At 39.7% G+C, this 22,060-nt stretch overlaps 1 protein-coding gene across 1 annotated transcript; it reads left to right on the forward strand.

Moving 5' to 3' along the window:
• Window positions 1-1,454: 1,454 nt before the first annotated feature.
• On the forward strand, window positions 1,455-17,293 carry LOC129773520 (putative gustatory receptor 28b). Its single transcript, XM_055777134.1, has 4 exons — window positions 1,455-2,535; window positions 16,878-16,949; window positions 17,011-17,100; window positions 17,162-17,293. The coding sequence occupies exons 1-4, from the start codon at window positions 1,480-1,482 to the stop codon at window positions 17,291-17,293; spliced, it is 1,350 nt and encodes a 449-aa protein (XP_055633109.1). The 5' UTR covers window positions 1,455-1,479.
• The last annotated feature ends 4,767 nt before the right edge of the window (window positions 17,294-22,060 follow it).

Consider the following 22,060-nt stretch of genomic DNA (forward strand, 5'->3'; position numbering starts at 1 on the left):
ATGTTTACATTGGGGTGCCAAATTACCCGCATACCGAATTTTTACTTTGGAATGAAATCTATGAAATTTGTGATTAAAATCTCGATACACTTACTCGAATTCGTTGAAGAACATCAATTTCTTGATCCAAATCAGCTTTAATGTTTAAAATCGGCTCACTATTCGATTTTTAATGACTTTTCAAAAGACGCACATGAAAAATGTTGGAGATTTCAAAAACAACAAAACTTGATTTTTTTTTAAAAAACACAGATATTTTGGGTTTTTGGCATCTGATGTTTGTTACTACATTACTAGAACACTTTTTTTTATTCACCACCAGAGTGCGCTCATTACCGCCGTACATCCGTGTGGGTACCAAAATAGTCACGGGGTACCGAATTTGTACCAGTTCCTCTAGTACTGAACTTTAGTCGACCATTTTCACCAAAACACATCATTATAATATGACATTTTTTCAGACGTAATTTTCGTATATGATTTTTCATTACTTGCAAATTTATAGCTAGATTGGTATTTCAAATATATCCGAATAGTGCTTTCAAAATGGAATCGCAACCTTTAGTGCTGTGTTCCGCTCATCTCCGAATCTCCGAATTTAAACGTAGATTTACGTCTTTCGATGGTACAAAAATGAAAAACAAAATTCCGCATTGTGAAAATTGTCCAATTTCAAACGCTCAATTACTCAGTCATTTCATGATGGATTTATGAGATTTTTTCAAACATCCAAAATCAGCATGGAACAGGTAGTCAAACGTAATCCTAAGTCAACTATGCGGTAGTATATGGCGAATAATTGCCAAGGTCTTATAAAGGGTTAATGTAAAAATGGATAAACTAAACGCAAACTTTCATCTGTTCCGATGGTATATCAGGAAAATTTCTAAAAAATAGAACAAAATCAACAGAAGCATGTTAAGATTTCCTTCATTGCATAACAAATAAATCATGTTGCTTTCATACATCTCCTATTTCACATGCGTCATTTGAAGTGGTTCGTGTAGAGCTTCATAATTATTCCAAGTTAATGCGCCTTTCACTATGCAGCTGAATCACACACTAAAAGGCAAGAAGCTTTGTTCGGTTAATTTACCCTGCGTAAACATCACCACTCGATGTGTGGTTTTGATAGACGCATATCGATCCTGGAATCCAGCAGAATCAACTAGTGTGTACCGTGCCATTTAGCAGGCAAACAAGTTTTTTTTCACCTCCTGCCAACTCCTTTGGGGTTACGCAGAGCCTATGAATGGTGAAAACGGATGATTTAATCACCGTGGCAGCTCACGATACTATCAGCACTATATGGTTCGAGGCGTCCGCGCCATTGCAAATACTGTATATAAAAAAACGCCATAAAAGATTTCACCAGAATAAGAAATGAAGAACTATCCATCGGCAGTCCTGGCGTGATGGTTGATGAGAAAAGTTGTATTACATCGGAACGAACGTTTTGCAGTAAATTGTGCTGGAAAGATGGCCCTAGAACGGCTTCGCAAGCTGTGGAATCCAAAAAATTTCTACGCAGCACAAAGACCCATACTGAGGACCACGTTTCTAATGGGAATGACGCCCTTCACAGTGATATGTAGGCCCTCTGGATCGGTTTTGGAATGTACCTTGTTTGGATACATAAATTCAAGCATCAATGCGGTCATCTTCTGTTCGTGTTATGTGATCGCATTATACAAGTGGGAGAGTGTCAATGGGCATATGTTCAGTACCGAAATCAGCACACTTGGGGATGTTCTGCAAATGTTGATCGGATTATCGGCACTTGTGATGACCTTCATCTACAGTATCGTACAGCGAAATAAACTGATACACGCATTCCACTCCGTTGCTAAAACCGACGAACATTTCAGGGAGATCGGAGTTGAGACGGATTACAAGAGCACTCTCAAATTTAACTACCTGATCATAGGCGTACAAATTTGTGTCCATTTAACATACTGTGTGGTATCCGTATTAATTTTAAGCAGTTCGGGTGTATATCCTTGCATCACAGCATGGGTTTCGTACTTCTACCCGTTCCTCATGATGTCAATGGTTACCGTGCTGTTTATTTGTCTGGTTAACCAGGTGAAACATCGGTTCTATCTGTTGAATAAAATTCTCCAAACCCTAAGAGAAATCAGCACGGAAAAGCAGGTTGCGACGAATAATGGGAAGCGGAAAGACGAAGAAGTTAAGCAGTTCAGGAAGCCTCTGAGAATATCCTCGACATTCTGGAACAACAATCGCCACATGCCGGAGGTAATCAATCAAGTTGCTATAATTCAGGGCGAACTCTGCGACGCGTGCAACGGCGTTGAGGACTACTTCAGTGTTCAAATGTTAGCCATTGTGACGATTTCCTTCGTGATATCGGTGTTCGATTCGTACTACATTCTGGAGACGATTATCGCCGATAGCTTTACGCACTGGCCCTTCAGTAAGGCGCAATTTGTTGCTTTTTTCCTCTATCAAGCTGTCGTATACGTCGTTGGAGTGATCAAAATTGTCTACTGGAGCAATTCAGCAGTTAAAGAAGTAAGTATATGACCCCAGTGTAGAACCGTTTATTTGCTGTGTGTCGAAATATGAACACCGATCAAAAGGATCTCATAGCGTTGTTACATTTTTTCTCACATGTCCTCTCTTACTGATGCGTGGTATGTCCGCCATATTCAATGATCAATATTCCATCAACATGTTAGGTTTCTCCCCGCTGTTTGTGCAACTGATCTCCACTTCGAAGAAGGGTGCATTACTGTTAACTGTTGATGAAGACAAAGATCTAGGGATTGTGTGACCATTCACTTCGAAAGCAGTCCATGATATCTAATAAGCCATTACAATTTATTCACGTCACGCGAAGGAAGCATCCCAGATTTATATGCCACATTAATGCGGGTGCGCATACACTGTTTGACCGGAGCCGAATATTTGTCTCTTTTTGACAGATAGAATTTGGTCAACGTATTCAAATATATTCGACACAAAACACGACAAACAAATATTCAATTATTGGATGCCTACAATATTTTTTCGGTCTGTTCTTCGAACCTGTCGGTATATGGTTAGGTTACCTTAAATATTCTAGTCGATTATTTCCATGTTCGATGTATGACATTGTTTGCCCCTGTTGAAAATTGAAAAGTGTTGCAAACAAAATAGTGTTTGTACAAATATCAAACCAAACTTCATCTGTCAAAGAAATATCATGTATTTAACCTCCGGGCAAACAGTGTATGGCACCCTTAACTATTTCGCTGCAAACGGATATTGGTTATTTGCATATTTACCATTCGAACCGTAAATTTTCTAGGACATGCTAATCACGACGGGAACTACAGGAAATGGCGAGAACGACATAAGACTAGCCAGAATGAACTTCGAAAGAAAAGTAGGAAACTGATAGTTCCACTAAATATTTAGTTTAGTGTGTATATTTTTATACTTTTTGTTTTCAAACATTTTTTTCAACATTTTTTATAACTCTTTGCTTATCAGCCTGTTACTATATAGAAAATTGATTTGATTTTTAATCGTTGCAGTACTGGTATGGTTTCAGAACTGGTAAGAATTCTGGCATTTTGTTTTGTTTTGCTGGACAAGCTTTGCACTTCGGTGAATCAGGGCCCGAAATCTTCGAAGATTTAACATGAAAATCGACTCTCCTCTCAGAAGCTTCGACTAGGACTACTTCGACATTCGCGTTCAACATAACGTGAATTGACTTAAATGAATTGACGAGCGTTGAGAGCAAGGATAACTGATGTTACCCGCGTACACAATCTTATTTTTACGTCCATATAAAGTGAAACGAAAACTTGATTTCTGATGCAAAAAGTAGTTACACCATTAACGAACGGTTTATTGTCTACCCATCGTGAACTCAAACCAACGAATGTTGACGGAGAAACTGCTAGAAGAAGCCAATACTCATTTCAAATTGAATACGAAGGCGACTTTCTTTATAGTCCGCTGACTATCCTCAGTTGAATATGACTTTGCCGAACCCTAGTGTGAATCATTAGTAGCAAACCGGCTTCAAGAAGTTTAATGTACTCAGAACTATTCATTCAGTGTGAAGTTCTAGTTTTCCGGACTCACAAAATGCTCCCCAAACTTTGACAGATTCTCCCCCAAAATTTCTTTTAGAGAGAAATCCTTGCGAAAATCTTGCCAATAGACGTTATATCCATCTGGTCCGTCCAGGTTGAACTTTTTCTCGTCTGAGAAAATCACCCGTAACAATTTCAGTAGAATTTATCACAAGTGGGTTGTACGCATAAAATCTAAAAAGCCACCAAGAAGAATCACAATATTAAAAAAACATTGTCATACCATTTTACAACCTTGAGACATGTTTCAGCGTGCAAATTCGAAGCAAAAGCACTGTGCAACTACCTACTCAACCTTAACTCAACTCAAGATTTCAATCTACAACAGGTTCCAAAAAATGTCATGCACGGAATGCTCTTCAAAATTTCCAATGAATCTTCGAAAACTCTAACCTAGGGTGTCCCGGCAAGTTCATTCATGAACCTCCGTTGTTCCCCTCCAGTGAGGCAGATTAACACGTTCGTCGTTCCGTCACCCAGATACTGGTGACACTTTACTCGTTCAAATTGAAAAGAAATATAAATTTAGGATATGTAGAAAAATCATAAAATCAAAACCATAGAAATATCATGTTTCTTCTATAGTTTCTATTAAATTAAAATTGAGAAAAAAAAATGTCTAGATCATGTAAAAGTTGTATACAAACAATGTTTCACCTTCACTTGATAATTTATTCGCAAATAAAAGTACGCTAAATACATAGCCGTATCGAGTTGGGTAACGAACGTGTTAATAATGCTTTTATTTAACCGCATGATCAATTGCAGTGTATAAATAGCAATGTTTGGAATTTCTGCCAATCTAGAGGCGAATGAACTGAAAAGTTTAAAGCCTCTTTAATCCAACATCATCATCATCATTCTGCCAATCAGTGACTCAAAAGGATGGTTACATTTAGTGGGGATTTTTCCGATGGAGATCTAAGAGCCAAACGACTGTCTTGAGCGATTCCTCAGCCAAATCGACCTGAACCCTTCAATAAGTGAATCACCGAATATGTTAGAGCATCCGAGCCATCATATCGACGAACCAGATTACCGTATTGTATTGACACCGGTACGAATCTATGAGACGTATCAAATGTTTTATGAAACTGTCAATTTGAAGAGAGCGGTACTCACACGATGTTATTGAAGCGTATCCGCACAGTCAAGAACGATTGTTGAGCGTTCAGCGTTGACCGTTGAGTGTTCAGGGTTGATCGATAGTTGGGAGTTGAGCGATAAGTGTTAAGTGTTGAGCGTTAAGTGTTGAGCGTTAAGCGTTGAGCGTTGACGATACATTTAGTTTCGTTTTCATTTCCGTTCCTGAAGATCGGTTCAGTATCACCATTTTTAAAGGTGTCGAAAAAAGGGACTTCCGATTTGATCTTTGTTTTCCCATTTTTAGCACTCATGAACCGCATCGACCTGTATAAAACATAATTTAATAGTCATAGTATTCATCACAATGCCGAGGTCGCCAAAAACGATAATTTTATGTGATGAATGGCCGTTCCAATTTAGGGGGTCGGGTCAGGACCACTTTCCACTACAGCTTTCGGAACTTACAATCGAGGAGCGTTTCACAGGTTTCTGTACGATGACCTTTGGGTTCATGTATCTCACAACTTGAATGACTTCTCGATGTTATGACCGTGCGAGTAGGGGAGGTAAAGGTAATACGGACATGTTAAGAAGAATTTTAATTACAGACCCCGTTTAATTTTTGGCACGTTTCGTTTTTGGCACGGTTCGATTTTGGTTTTTAGTTTTTCATCCTTTCTTCAACCAATTTAAGCTCAACAAAAGAAAGATAATATAATCCTTTATGTTGTCAATATAAATGGCTGGAATCGGTCAACTGGTTCCGGAATATGGTCGGAACATGTTCCGGTAATATAATGGGCAAGATAAAAATAGTACTTAATTAATAGTATCCTACTATGCCCATCATGTGACGCCTTTAATTACTCGGAATTTAAAAACTAGCCCATTGGTGGTCATGCCTTGTATCTAGATCGTCATAGACCAGATACGAACCCGTTCCTGTTGCGTTCCGAATACTCCGGAATACTCCCGGCTCTATCGGTCTCTATCATTGAACTCTAACAACTTGGAATGCAAGAAGTAGTCAATTGGTAAACATAATAGGTGCATAGGACATTTCGGACCTCATCTGCATGTGCCCCCAACCTATTGGCAATCCGTTGTTTCCCTTTTGGTATCATTGGAATGTTACTTTCTGAAGGTAAAGGTCGATGGAAACCACAAAGTGCTGCCCCTGCGGTTTTGCATCCTGCCACCACGCATTCATCGAGGTACACATCTCAACAAATACAAACGTCTCGTACCTGAAATTGTTAATCCGTGTATGCTGCATCGCAGCAAGTTATGAGAAGTACGATGTCCATCAAAATCGAATCTTCGTCTCCTTGTTTATCCAAGAAATGTTCGTCATCTCCTTCTTCGTCTATGCTGTCTCAGCCTTTTTTCGTCCTTAATCAGTACCAGAGCGATAATTTTTGCGTCTGAGTATTCATCAACGCAAAATTCTTCCTCGGTGTATTCCGTTGTTTCAACTGCGTCAATGTCCATCTGAGAATTGAACAATATACGCAAAGGAACGTCGTCTTCGTGCAGCATTTACAACTATCCAGTCTATATTTTTCCAAGGTCGTTGAATCACTGTTTCAGAGACATCCATCCATGCTTCATGCAGTCAGAAAGAAACATCGTTAAGGTTGATTTTCTTAATCCGTTGCTTAAAGTCAAACTTATTGGCGATTTCAAGATGTCATTTTTCTCGGTATTTTGTTTTGGTAATTTGAATGACCTGTTGGTCCATGGGCTATAGTAAAGGGTCACGTTTGGCGGTAAAAGCTTTACCTCTATCAAGCCGTCATCCGAAATCAGCACATGTTGGAAATTATGGGCAGTACAATTGTCCAGAAGGAAAACGGCCTTTGGTTCGATTCCCACTCTACTGGAAAATTTTCGAAAATTTGGTGCGAAAGTGCGATTTCGAAACTCGTGAAACGTCGTCCATGCATTTTTCGAGGCGATATATTCAACAGGAATTTGAACGGCAATTTGTAAGTACCCGTAGCATTTGCGCATGTCATAAGGTTATTCCATATTTTGTCATCTTGAACCTCGGATCAATGGACTCTTCACTGTATACCATAGTGTATCCGAGGAGCTTGAGCTTGGGTAGACTGTACAATTCGTAGTTGCTCTCCGTGATTGAGCTGAACCAACCAAATTGCACAAAGAACACACAGAATGACGCTTGGGACTAGCAAATCACTCTCGTTGTGCAATTTTCGGTGATTCAAGCTTTAAATGGTCAATAACGACGCCGGCCACGTCCTAACAGTCACCAGGGGAAGGGAAGGAATGTTAGTATGATATTCCCCGTCCGAACGCCAGAAAAGTCGCCTCTATAACGTGGTTTCCTAGCGTTTATCAAGAAAGGGAAAGTTGTTAGTGGGAATGGTTAAGAAAAATCAGGATTCACTGCGGTAAGTGGTGTGATTCGAAAAACGCGAACTCTCAACTATTCGGCGAAATGAGAAAATATACATTCTTATCGAACCGGTCATGCATTTCGTTATTCATCGTGCGTAGTACATAGATATGTTTCCTGACCTAAGAAGGTCATAAAAAACATATATTTTTATTCAATCACGGAGACCAAAGTTATTTTTGGCAACCTGAAAAGGTAGCTAAGAAACGCTTTTAATATTCCTCTAATCGACGATTTATTCTTAAACTGAGAAGGTCACCGAGAAAATTCTTTTAAACTCTCTAAAACTGACTGTGTTCTTCGCTTGTATTATCTTTTGCGGTAAAAATTCTCTTTGTGTATCCTGCGAAGGAAAACTCGTGAAACTAATTGGAACGTTAATATGTTCTATTATTTATCGCGCGTACTTTTATCGGACTGCAGTCGCGATGGCGGAGAGTTAACTTTAGGAAACTTGAGAAGGTAACCGATAGAATTCCGTTAACCATCGGACGTACTTTTAATGGGACTCCTATCGCGACGTTTCTTTTTGTAACCTGAAAAGGTAACCGAGAGATAAATTTTCATTCAATATCTCAATTTAAAAGATTATGTAAAGAAATTTATAAGAATATATGCTGAAAAAAAAACTTAGCTCATCATGCGTGTATGGTGGTACTATCACTGCGATACGCTCGGATATACACAAATATAGCGAACTAGTTACGAAAAAAACATACGACATGCACGAAGAAGCCGAAATAAAAATATGCGAATTTACTGCAGTTAAAACTTATTAAACACTACTGCACATCATAAAATACACTTCAACACCATCTATACCATAGTGTACCCGAGGAGAGCAAGAACTAAAATATTCGCATCATGTAATTTTTTACTGATTCCTAGATATTTTTAACTACTCAAAATTATGAAAAAACCCGTCCGTTTTTGGCACGGTTACCAAAATCGAACGGGGTATGTATATCTTTGCTTAAATGCAGTTTCGTACAATTCTATATTCTGGTTTTTCGAATTAATCCGCCAAATGTTTTACAAAGAAGTGATGAAATTAAAACAGATCGAAAAGTAGTACATTTTTGTCGATGCGGGTATCATGGGCATATAGTGGGGGAATTTTGATTTTCCATTCACAAATTAATTTACTTTGCTGTTCATATCTAATATTAATTTTCTGTTAACTCACAAACTGAAATAGAACCATCAGTAATTTTTTCAGTTTTTGTTTACCTTTTCAACTTTTGATCAGTATTCATTGTCTTAGGGTGGTTTAAATATCAAAGAATAACGTGTAAAACGGCTTCTCATTAACAGAATTTGAAATTCAAAATGTAACTATGCAAATTAACCACCTGTCCGTGTTACCCCGTTCTTGAATGGTACTAACGTTCCCAGTGACATTGGGCCTGATTCTCGAATACACTTCACGGGGGAAACGAAATAAACGGCACGCCATTGAACTACGTTTTACGAGTTAGTGAAGTGTCGAAGGTAATAATGAGTTTGTATAGAGGCGAATGAACTGAAAAGTTTAAACCCTCTTAAAGCCAAAAAGAAGAAGAAGATAATGAGTTTTCAGGCAGAATGAGCAATTTTCAAATAAAAAGTCATTAATGAAAATTAACTTCTTCGTATCAAACTGGTATTTAATGTGAGTGGAAAACTTTGTTTTCTTCATGTGATATAATAATCTCATACAAAAATTTTATCTGAAGATAATTTGATATTATAATGATAAGTTTAGTGGGACATCGTACCGTTGTCATCGCGGATACGTTTCATTCCGTTTCCACCGTGAAGTGTATTCGAAGGGCCTGATTCTCGAATACACTACGAATACTCTTCACGGTGGAAAGGTATGAAACGCATTGGCGATGACAACGGTACGGTGTCGACATCTGGATGCGAGATTAGTTTCCCACTAAATTTATCATTATAATATCAAATTATCTTCAGATGAGATTTTTGTATGGGATTATTATATCACATGAAGAAAACAAAGTTTTCCACTCACATTGAATACCAGTTTGATACGAAGAAGATAATTTTCATTAATGATTTTTTATTTGAAAAGTGCTTATTCTGCCTGAGCACATCATTATCTTCGACACTTCACTAACTCGTAAAACGTAGTTCAATGGCGTGCCGTTCATTTCGTTTCCACCGTGAAGTGTATTCGAGAATCAGGGCCGAAGTGTATTCGAGAATCAGGCCCATTGTTTCTAACTATAGAAGGTCTCTGAAGGATGCCAGGTCGCCTCTAGCACGACAAGTAAAGTTGTTTGCGATAGGTGAGCGACCCGGCGACATATTCCGGTGGTTCAAATCCCACGGGGGTCAAGCGGAATTTCATCTATATCACCATCCATCGGTACCGGGAGACCGGCTCGGCCAAGGACCGTGCAAGATCAGGGTGGCCGCGTTCGGCACGCCAGCAGTCATCATGGTGGTGAGGGAGCGGGTTTGTCGAAAAACTAATCTCTCGATCCGGAAGACCGCGGCTGACCTGGATGTGTCGATCGGGGCTGCCCATACCATCATAACGAAGGACCTGGAATACAAGCCGTATAAGAAACGCAAGGTTCACGGAAAAACGAAGGCTACAACGAAGAAGAGGCTGGACAGAGCGAAACTGATACTTTCGTGCCGCATAATGTCCAAAATGATCGGCTGTGGGTGTGTGGGCGTATTCCCCCGTCCCACATAAACATCTCGCGATTCCAGAGCGTCGCGTCGGTGATGGTTTGGAGGACCGTATCCAGGCGTGGAAAGCTTCCGCTGGTGTTTATCGAGAAAAAAGTGAAAATCAACGCCGCCTACTATAAGACCGAGGTTCTGGAGAGGGTTGTGGCCCCGACACTTCGGGACCTCATTACGCCTTTCAAAACGACGACGCTCCGGCCCACACGACGAATATCGTCCAAGCGTGGTGTCAGGAGAATTTGACTGATTTTCTCGAAACCTTGTGACCTCCCAACTCCCCGAACCTTAATCTCCTGGACTTTTATATATGGTCGTACATGCTGGCCAAGCAGAAGTGAGCACTATGGACCAATTTAAGAAGCTCATTTTCAAGATCTGAGACGAGATGCCGATGGACCTGGTGCGTGCCACGTGCGATTCTTTTGAGAAACGTCTCAAGTTAGTCATACATTGCCTCAATAAAAATTGAGGCAGAAAATCTTGTATTTTATTTTTGTAACACAATTTTAAAGTGTATTCGAACCCTGTAAATAAAAATCGATCGCCAAATGTGTTTGTAAGCACAAAACCCGAGGAAGGTACCTTCGATTTGATCTGTCTTTTAACTATCATATTTTCTGTATCAAACATGTATTCCACACATGGAGAAACGTGTTATTTGCAAGTGATTGAAGAATCTTGAATAAGAATTGTGTCTGAAAATATTTTTTTGGTATAAGACGAGTTTTGGTAGAAGTACTGTGCAATGTCAAATGAAAGTGTCCTAAAAATGCAGATTTTGAAAACAAGTTTTAACGTTTTCTTGTAAATAAAGAAAGAGTACTCATTTTTTTCTCAGTGTACATTTTTTTCACGTTTAAACATCAATACTCTATATCTCTTTCTAAGACACTATTTCGGTACGACTCATAGTTTTTGAGATATAAATTATCAATGATTTCTTTTACTAAAATCAATACGCCCTTTTCAAAAGTTACAATTGGGTCGAAATTCTGTGGAAAACTCATATTTCCTTCCAACGGAAAAAAACGGAATACAAACTTTCATTCGAATCAAAAATGCTCAAGTTTTGTCATTTGTCGAATTCATTCGGAATTGCTCTACTAGAAAAATTTATACACTGCGTTTCATAACTATAGAACCACTCATTTTTCTGAGTTTCCAAAGATATGTAAGAAGTCGATTGAATTGAAGTATATAGTGTAGGATATAACAAGTATCTTCATTTAAAAGTCTGGCCATTTGAACTTTATTGTTGTGTCCAGGCGCGAAACATTCAAAAAACTAAAATTCCAGTGTTTCATAACTATAGAGCCAGATGGGTAAACTCTCACTCCTTTGCAAAATTAAAGTCAATTTCACATGAATTACAATATGTTTCTAATTCATGGGTCATCTTTAGTTCTCAATCAGTTCAAATAACCCATTCGGTGTGGTTTTGACCAAGCTGCACCCTGTTGTAGTGTGTATCTCGTTCTACGCAGATACACTCGATATTGCTCGTTTGAGCTCTTCAAATCACTCATACTGCTTGTAAGCTGCATCTACTATTCGTAAGATCACTCCTCATAAGTTTTTGACAGGGTTTTGATCTGGTAAACAAACTGACCAGTCCAGAATCTGAAGTCCCTATCCAATAAACCATGCCATCACTTTCCGGATATTATGAATTGATGCCAAATTACCCAATTATCACATTGTTTTTGATGTAAGGCGTCGTGCACAAATTACGTAACGCGAGTAGGGTGGGGAGGGGGGTCGAGGTTTCGTTACTTAATGTGACATAGGGGGGAGGCGGGGTAGCCGTGATCGTAACAAAATTCCATTTTTATTCCTGGATAAATTCATGCGCCTCTAACTTCGATTCTGAGACCGAAAGAGATGTGTTTATTGAGCCAAGATGATAAAGCACGTGTTGTAATGGGCAGTAAGCAGGCACCGCTTAAGGGGGTATTCTAGTGTAGAAGCACGAATTTCGGACGTTGTTTCGAGCTCCGAAAAAATAAAACAGAAAATATTTTTACTATCTATTATATCATTATTTGTTTATCTATCTTGTTACAATAAAACTAAAATTGAACGGAATAAAACATTCATAATTTGAATAATTAAAAGCTGAAGAAGTGAGGGGGTTAAAAAAATATGTGCCATGGGGTAAACGATTCCAGCCCTTCTGGTTATCTGAAACTAAAAAATCGAACAGATTCTGAATCAGTAAAGATTCACATGTGTTTTGACAAAATGGCGTCCTTTTGAAGAAGAATAGGCACCTAAGTGTAACTATAGGATATGTAGAAAAATAATGAAATTATAACCATACCATTATAATGTTTATAATATACTTTTTATTAATTTTTAGTGCGGATGATTTGTCCTGTAGCTTTTTGCGAAACCCATATAATATGACTTTGGAATGTGTTATTATTGTCAATTCATCTTCAAATTAAATAAAATATTGCTAGATCATGTAAAAGTTGTCCTCAAACTAAGTTTGATCTTCATTTAATAATTTATCCGCTGATTTGGGCGACGAACGTGTTAATCTACCAAATCATGATTTTGTCATGGCTGGAAAACTTAAGCTTAAATAAAGCTAAGGCATCTCGATTATGCTGAAATAGTTCTATGCAGTGTTCCTATAACATTGCAGTTTGTACAAGAAGGGACTGTTCTTCGAACGCATTTTCTCATGGGCTTGTTTTTCAAAGTGTGTGCGAGCTGCCTGAATTCGAGATTATTCGGTGCCAAAGAATAATCAAGCCAGTAGCCATAATTAATGTGTATGGAGGACCAGACGAGAACCCTTGTTTCAAAAAGGTCATAGATATTTTCGATCTATCGATAGAATCTTGATGCAATATTAGTTGCTACCAATTCTCCAGCACGCAGTGCATTCAACTGAATTGAAAGTCGGATTGTCCCACATTCCCGGTTGGTTAAATACATCTTCGTGATCATAAGAGATCTCACTTGGATGAAAAACTCAAAACTAAGAACCTGGAATTGGAAACAAAACATTTTTAGTATGCAGGGGAATCGTTAGCTGATTTGTGGAATAACCTAGCGATCGATGGATATCCCGTCAAAGCAGAATATATGAAATCCGCAAACTCCCAAATCGACGAAGCGGAATTAGTACGATATTAAGCCTAGTGGTTTGCTCGTCACATAAAGACGTTTTGCAAGTAGTGAAATGTATCGACAGGAGCTGCTGCATTGAACGAAGGAGTAGTTATTCTTGTGTAAATCAGCATTAATTTATACTAGTCCATGTTTTTCTCAGCTAAACGCCATATGGTTTTAAAGCACCAATCCCAACAGATGTGAACATTAATTTTTCGTCTCGGCTTGTTCCAAATTCTATGAACTTGACGAAAGTTCTTCTGGAGTCACTACTTGCATATAAAGAACTTCCGTCTGGACATTTGATTCCGACTTCTGAAGATATCTGATTTTTATATGTTGATATTCTCATTACTTAAAAAAGGCTAAAAAATTTTCAAATGTCAAATTGGATTTGTGTACAGACTTACGTTACGTAACATAAGGGGGAGGGGGTTAGTCATGCGTTACTTTTTGTTACATAGGGGAGGGGAGGGTGTCCAAAAACCTCATTTTTAGCGTTACGTAAATTGTGCACGACGCCTTAAAACAGCAGTTAAGTTAAGGAGTGAGAGTTTTCCCATTGGGTTCTATAGTTATGAAACACTGGAATTTTTGTTTTTTGAATGTTTCGCGCCTGTACACAACAATAAAGTTCAAGTGGCCAGTCTTTTAAATGGAAATAGTTGTTGCATCATACATTGTATATTTAATTCAACCGACTTCTGGAAACTCAAAAAAAAATGAGTGGTTCTATAGTTGTGAAACGCAGTGTAGTAAAAGATAGTTGTAAAGGGTCAAAGGGCAATCAACCAATGAAGAGTTCTGCGATTAGACCCACAAGCGTTCGCTTAGTAAGAAAACGTGAATGTTTGAAAGCTGGGTTATGCGGACTCAATCTGATTTGTTTTTCAAGTGCATTTCGCTTGAAAAAAAGTTCTTGCAGCTTTTTCCCCATGCTGTACGTTTTTCCCATGTTGCCAAACGCTTCTCCCAGAGAAGGATCAAACGTTTTCGTGACTCGGGCTTTGTTTATTTTCCTTTCGTGACCGAATTAGAATGGAAATAAATGTTGTAATTTGGGTAATTCATATTTTTAAGTTGTTTTAGTGATAGAAAAAAGTTCAAATAATATAGTGTTCAGAATCATAGAAAACATTTGGCTAGAATCAAAATTGAATTACAATTAAGTTTAGAGAAGTTTAGAAGTCGATAATACTGAAATTTCAGTATCTACCAAAATATCAGTTGCGCCTTTATGATTTTAACGCTAGCATTAATTGATTTCTAGCATAAATGAGTTTGTAGCATAAATCTTATGTTTCGCCTCTTGCTTTATGTTGAAGCGCCTAACGTTATGCATTCTCATTCTACACATTATATTCAGCAAATAACGTAAATCGACTCACAAAGCGTTAAAAGCACGGCATACGAGTAATCAACAGGTAGTATCGGTGGAAGTAACGAATAGCTACGATGACTGGGAAAAAGGACATTTGATGGTATCTCTGAGTGGTGTGTATAACCGTCCATTATATCCTAATGTGCTTCGTGTTATTTACTAGGCAAACAACAAGTGTGTTCATTTGCTCGATATCGCTATGTGTATTCGGATCGAACCCTTCCGCTGGTTTTTAATTCGAAATGGGGGCCTTGCGTCACCGGTCACGAATAGACCGTGATCATCAGCATATAGCGCGGAAAGCTCGCGTCATTAAAAATACATAACACCGGATAACCGCTACTCAAGCCACTGAAGAAGCTTTACAGAATAACAGTCCACACGCGGCGGTTAACCGGACAGGTTCAATCTACCTGGACGCGTTAATTGTGTAGAAAAATGGCGGGTGGTTGGCCAAGTTCAATGTGGAACTCGGATAATTTTTACGAGTCTCAAAAACCGGTACTTCGGACTACTTTTCTTTGTGGCATGACGCCATTCACGGCAAGCAAAGAAGGAACCAAAACTGTTCTTAAATGTTCGAAGTTTGGATACATAAATACTTGCCTCAACGTAGTTCTCTTTATTGCGTGCTATGTAATTGTAATAATGAAACGGGATAGTGTCATAAAATATTTTTTCAGTGACGACATCAGCTCGCTGGGAAATTTGTTGCAAATATTTAGCGGAATCGTTGCTCTCATCATCACGTTTCTGTACAGCATTTTCCAGCGAAATAGATTGATATATGCGTTCAATTCTGTGGCAGAAACGGACCATCATTTCAAGCAGATCGGTGTTGAAATGAACTACAAATATTGTCTTATGTATAACTATGGAATCGTTATAATGGAAATTATTCTATTAGCTGCATACTGTGTGGTTTCTGTAACAATTTTAAACATATCAAATCTATATCCGTGTATTACGGCTTGGATATCATTTTTTCTCCCTTATACTATGATTTCGCTGATCATCATTCTGTTCCTTTGCCTAGTGAATCAGGCAAGGCATCGGTATTATTTGCTGAATAAAGCACTCAAGAAATTGATACGAGATTCAAGGAACAAACAATATATCAGCTATAAATCAATGAAGAAAAATAAAGATGTAATAAAAGTAACGGAAGCCTCCAGAGTGCCGTCGGTTTCATCGAACACCAACCTCAGTCTGATAGAAGTGATCTGTCATGTATCCAGAATACAGGACGAACTGTGTGATGCGTGCAACAATGTTGAGGAATACTTCAGACTACAAATGCTCGCAATTGTTGCCATTACATTCTTGGTAGCCCTGTTTGATGCGTACTATATTCTCGAGATCATATTCAGTGATGGTTCTTCATACAAATCGCTCTCCAAATTACAATTTATCATGTTTTTCTTCTACCAAGGGATCATTCACGCATTCGGAATATTGAAGATAGTTTACATCAGTAGTGCGGCATTCAATGAGGTATGAAACCAGTGATATCGAAATTTATGTTTCCTCTACATTTTTCATTATCCTAAATCACGTGTTGTTAAAATAAATCTAGTTCCCAACTTTTCCCCCTATGTCCTCAATCCTCACGGTTATCATTCCTTCTGTATTTACTCGAACCATCCCGCATCTTGCTACCCAACATGCAACAACCGAGTCCGAAGATCATCCTCGGTACTCGACCTTCACAAAGCTCCAGATGATACGTGGCCATAAAGAACTATCGGTTTGGTGAAAAATGTGAACACTGTGCGCTTTGTAGGGAGTGACAGTGGGATCAGCAAGTGTTGAAACACCCGTGACTCGTGAAATTATAAACAGAAGCAGTTTTGAATAGAAAATAATATACTACGATATTTCAGCATGTTTATAATTACAAAATCACATTACCCTCTCTGGACCGCCAACTAAAATTTCTGACCTATAAATTTATTGAATTTTAAGATTTCTAAAATATTTGATGTTAAGTCCGTCTCATTGCTTTTTATGATCATCCAAAATTATAGGGGCAACATTTTTTTCTTTGCAGAATGAAAAAATTGCTGTCAATGTCCATAAGCTGATCAATGCGAATAACTATGATGAGGAGTTGACTAGACAGGTAACCTAAAATTAGTGAATCTCACCATCAATAACTAATAATGATGTATCACCCCGTGCAGTTATCACATCTTTCCTTACAATTAACGCACCGGAAAGTTACTTTTACGGCATACGGATTTTTCAATCTAGATTTCACTCTTCTATTCACTGTACGTAAACAGTTCCACTATTTTCGTTCGAAGAAAGAAAATAATGTTTGTTTATTTTCAGCTCATTGGCGCAGCAACGACTTATCTTGTGATTTTAGTTCAATTTTCTTTGAATCAAAATGCACCATGCGGTCAACCACTTATCAACACAACTCAGGCTTCATTATTATTAAGAAATGGATCAATGTTCTAATTGACGGCTCAAAATCACCGTTAAATTCTCGATGTTTGCTTATGAAATAAACCGAATCGATGTTGTTGTGATCTTATCAAATTTTACGCTTTAGTTATTACTACTAGTACTCTATTTCAAATTGATATTGATAGTAGTATTTGTTCTCAAAAGGAATTAATCTCAAGAGTGCGAACGATTCAGAGCGCTCTCCCGGGCCTTTTCTTGTGGGTTACTGAAGCTTAGGCGCGTTTGATTTTCACGTTTGAATCGGTTAGTATTTTGTCCTGGTAGGTGGGAATTCTATATAGTCCTATAGACCTACCACGAATCATCTTATATCGATTCAATGTTTCGTATCTTGTTCTATGCTGACAGGCCTAACGCTTCGCACATCTAAAATCAGTCAATAACGTAAATCAACTCCCAAAACATAGACACGGCATACAAGTAATCGACAGGTGGTATCGGTGGGAATGATGGAAAGCTACGATGACTGTAAAAGGACATTTGATGGTATCTCTGAGTTGAGTGATAACCGACCATTATATTTTAATTTGTTTCGTGTTATTTATTAAACAAACATGAAGTATGTCCATTTGTACGACATAAAGGTGTACATCCAGAAAAATCCTTGGTAGGAAACTGATGAGAGACAATTTCAGTCACGGGTATTCATGCCCAGCCCTGCTGTAAGCTGTATGTTTGACGTTTTGTTTTTGACGCCATCGGCAGCCATTCGTGAAACAGTTGTACGTTTTAACTTTTCGTGTATTTGATGTCCATCCGAAATCCCATATCTTAACAGGTTATGGGCCCAGTTTGCGTGTGCGTCGGGAGTGTACATTAGCGAAAGTGTTGTGTCGAAATGGAAAAGCAGCTGGAAGTCGTTCGCGTTCCGTTGTTTGACGGTTCGAACTTCGCGTCGTGGATGTTCCGGATTCAAGTAGTGCTCGAAGAACATGAGTTGCTTGATGAAACAGATGAAACAGGAGGACACTGACGCCGTTCGCCAGGCGAAGCAAAAGCTGGTGGAAAAACGTCAGAAAAAGGAACGGCGGTGTAAATCGGTTCTCATTTTGCGAATACATGACAGTATGCTGGAATATGTGCAGGACAAAACGACACCAAGAGAAATTTGGCTCGCTTTGGAAAAAGTGTTTGAGCGGCGCTGCATTGCGAGCCAGCTGCACCTCAAGAAAAAGTTATTGACATTTCGTCATGGAGGAGGCAGTCTCCAGGACCATTTTCTTGCATTTAATCGAATTGTGCGCGAATACAAAGCTTCCGGGGTAGTGATGGAAAATATTGATAGAGTGTGTCATTTGCTGTTAACCTTGGGGTCAAAGTACGCGACAGTGGTAACGGCGCTCGAGACGATGCCGGAAGAAAATTTGACCATCGAGTTCGTCAAATGTCGACTCCTCGACGAAAAGACAAGGGATCGAGTGTGGAAGTTGTTTCCTCTAACCGCGAATCCTCAGCTTTTGTTGGGATGCCCGAAGAAGCTGTGAAGAAGACAGTAAAGTGCTTTGTTTGCCACAAGCCTGGGCATATACTGTGAATTGCCCAGAAAAGAGAACGAAGAAGGAAAATAAAAACAGTGCGAATGTGACGGAGAAAAATGTGTGTTTCGTCACCGGCATGGTCGCTGATGGCAGCGGTGAGGAAGTTGACAGGCTACAGTGGTTCGCAGACTCGGGTGCCACGGACCACATGGCTAACAACCGAAAACTTTTTGAAAAGTTAATGCCTTTGAAGAAACCGGTCGAAATAGCAGTGGCTTTGAACGGAAAGTCCACGATCGCGAAATATACGGGAACAATCAAAGTGATTGCGAAGAATGGTAATTGACGGCGTGAGTGTACCTTGGAGGATGTACTGTTTGCTCCCGACCTCCGATGTAATCTTTTTTCGATCCGAAAAGTTGAGATGGCCGGAATGAAGGTCGTGTTTGAAAACGGCGGTGTGAAAGTTCTTCGTGATTCGGAAGTGCTCGCGTGCGGTGTTCGTTGTGGTTTCTGTTGGAGTGTACGCTAAATCACTGCACGCATACTATGACAGAGAAAAGATTGTATCACCTTCTTATGTATACCACCTTTGTTGTGTCATACGATATTTTCCTATGTACAGTTAGTCCGTAATAAAATACAGTTGAGTAAACACGTTTCGTACAAACGAGTCCGATTATATTTATTCCTACATGCGGTTGTTAATTCCCTGTGGTCATATCTCTGCTCTGGCCATTCCTCATTCCGACAGGTTATGGGCCCAGATATCGGGAATTACGGGATCGGTTCGGTTTGTTGGTGAAAAGAACGTTTTTTCACAAAAGTTATTCGGCGTCGCTGTTGCGGTGAGGTTGGAATTTTCACCTCGAGGAGTTGCTGAATGTGTGCAAGATGGCGGATCTTGGAAAATTCTCGATTGTCAAGCTCGGGAATAGCAACTATGCGACCTGGAAATTCCAGATGGAAATGTTTCTCACCAGGGAGGAACTATGGCACACTGTAGACGAAGCAAAGCCGGATCCTGAAACAGATGTTTGGCGGAAGGCGGACAAAAAGGCGAAAGCAACGATTGGATTGAGTATCAAGCAGAGTCAATACCCTCTAATCAAGGAATGCGCATCAGCGAGGATGTCTGGGATGCGCTGAAGGCGTATCACGAGAAAACAACAATTACATCTCAGTTGGCGTTACTGATTCGACTTTGTGATTCGAAGCTGGAAGAATCGGGAAATGTTGAGAAACATTTACTGGAAATGGATGTGCTATTCGACAAATTACAAAATGCTGGTCTGGATCTGGAAGGTAAACTAAAAATCGCCATGGTGTTGCGGAGCATGCCGGAGTCATATCATTTTTTGGCATCGGCTTTGGAAGCTCGACCGGACGCTGATATTACCATGGAGCTGGTTCGTTCGAAGCTCATGGACGAGTATCATAAGCGGTTGGAGCGGAGCGGAAAGTCATCGTCGAAAGAGCAGGTACTCAAGACGCAGAAAGTGAACACGGAAAGAACATGCTATTTCTGCGGGAAGCCTGGTCACTTCAAGCGTGACTGCAGGAAATGGCAGGCTCAAAAGAATGCTGGTAACGCGGAATCTTCGGGAAGCAAAACGACAGGGAAGAACAAGAAAGCTGATGCGAAGCAAGCGACTGATTCAACTGATGGTGCTGCTGCTTTTTCGGCGAATGAGAAAAGTGAATCCACTAGTTTGGCAAAAAAGAAAAATGTGTGGACTGTTGACAGTGGTGCATCGTGTCATATGACGTGCGATGAGAAATTTTTCGACAAGTTAATGAAATCGCAGAACATTCGAGTGTCGATGGCAAACGGGAATAGCGCGCAGTCTGGCGGCTATGGCAGCGGAAGTGTTAGAGGTGTTAACCGAGCGGGAAAATCAGTTAAGATAGATCTCGGAAAGGTACTCTACGTTCCGGATTTAGAAAGCGGGTTGCTCTCAGTTAGCAAAATTGCAGATAAGGGATACGATGTTTTGTTCAAGCGCGAAAGTGTTGAGGTTATAGACCAATCCAATAATATCATTGCTGTTGGAACACGTAGCGGAGACTTATATGAGTTGAACCAATCAGAGTGTGTTGCGGTGGTGAAAGAAAAAGGGCATACTATCAATTGTCAGCATACGTGGCACCGGCGTTTCGGACATCGGGACCCAGCGGTGTTTGACAGGTTTAAAAAGGAAAATCTCGTCGTCGGCATGAAGCTAATCGATTGCGGTGCGAGGGTCGTGTGCGAGCATTGTATGGAAGGAAAGATGACTCGCTTGCCATTCCCTCAGCAGGCGACACGGAAAACTACACAGCCACTGGAGTTAATACACACGGATTTGTGCGGGCCTATGAGCAACATGACAGTTGGAGGAAAAAAGTACTTCATGACTATGATCGATGATTTCAGCAGGTATGTTGTTTAATATTTGCTGAACGATAAGGCTCAAGCTAAAAATTGCATAATGAATTACGTACGTTTGGTGGAAAATAAGTTCGGCAGGAAGCCACGGATTATTCGTTCTGATCGCGGTCGTGAATTCGTCAACTCGAACAATTCTACCGGGATGAAGGGATCGAGATGCAGCTGACAGCAGGTTACTCGCCGGAACAAAATGGTGTCGCTGAGCGTCGAAATCGCTACTTACAGGAGATGGCGCTTTGTATGCTTCTAGATGCTGATTTGGAAAAACAGTATTGGGGAGAGGCAATGGCAGCGGCTGCATATACACAGAATCGGTTGCCATCTTGAGCAACAGAGGTAACTCCATTCGAATTATGGCATAATCAGAAGCCGGATATAAGTAATTTGAAGGTGTTTGGGTGTGAGGCTTTCGTTCACGTTCCCACCGTGAAGCGAGGAAAGATGGAAAGTAAAGCTGAAAAGCTCATATTCGTCGGTTATGAGTGTGGATCTAAAGCTTATCGTTTCCTGAACAAGGAAACAGGATAACTATCAGCCGAGATGCCAGATTCTTGGAGATAGGTTCTCTGTTTCAGGAGGAGCCAACTCTGAAACAGGCAGAGAAACCTTCGGTTGAGAAGAAGCAGGAGCCATCGGAAGTGGAATTAGACATTTCATCATTGCCTGCAGATGTGGTTGCACCGCCAGAGGACGAAGCTGAAGAGCTTGAAGAGTTTTTTGATCCGGATGATTTAGATGACAACGCTGAATCACAACGAAGATCGAGACGATCCAACATTGGTGAGTTACCGAAGCGCATGGAGGATTATATTGTTGGTGTTACACGATTGAGTGAGAGTGAACCGGAAA

Source organism: Toxorhynchites rutilus, chromosome 3, assembly GCF_029784135.1.
Source record: "Toxorhynchites rutilus septentrionalis strain SRP chromosome 3, ASM2978413v1, whole genome shotgun sequence".
NCBI classification, from domain to species: Eukaryota; Metazoa; Arthropoda; class Insecta; order Diptera; family Culicidae; genus Toxorhynchites; species Toxorhynchites rutilus.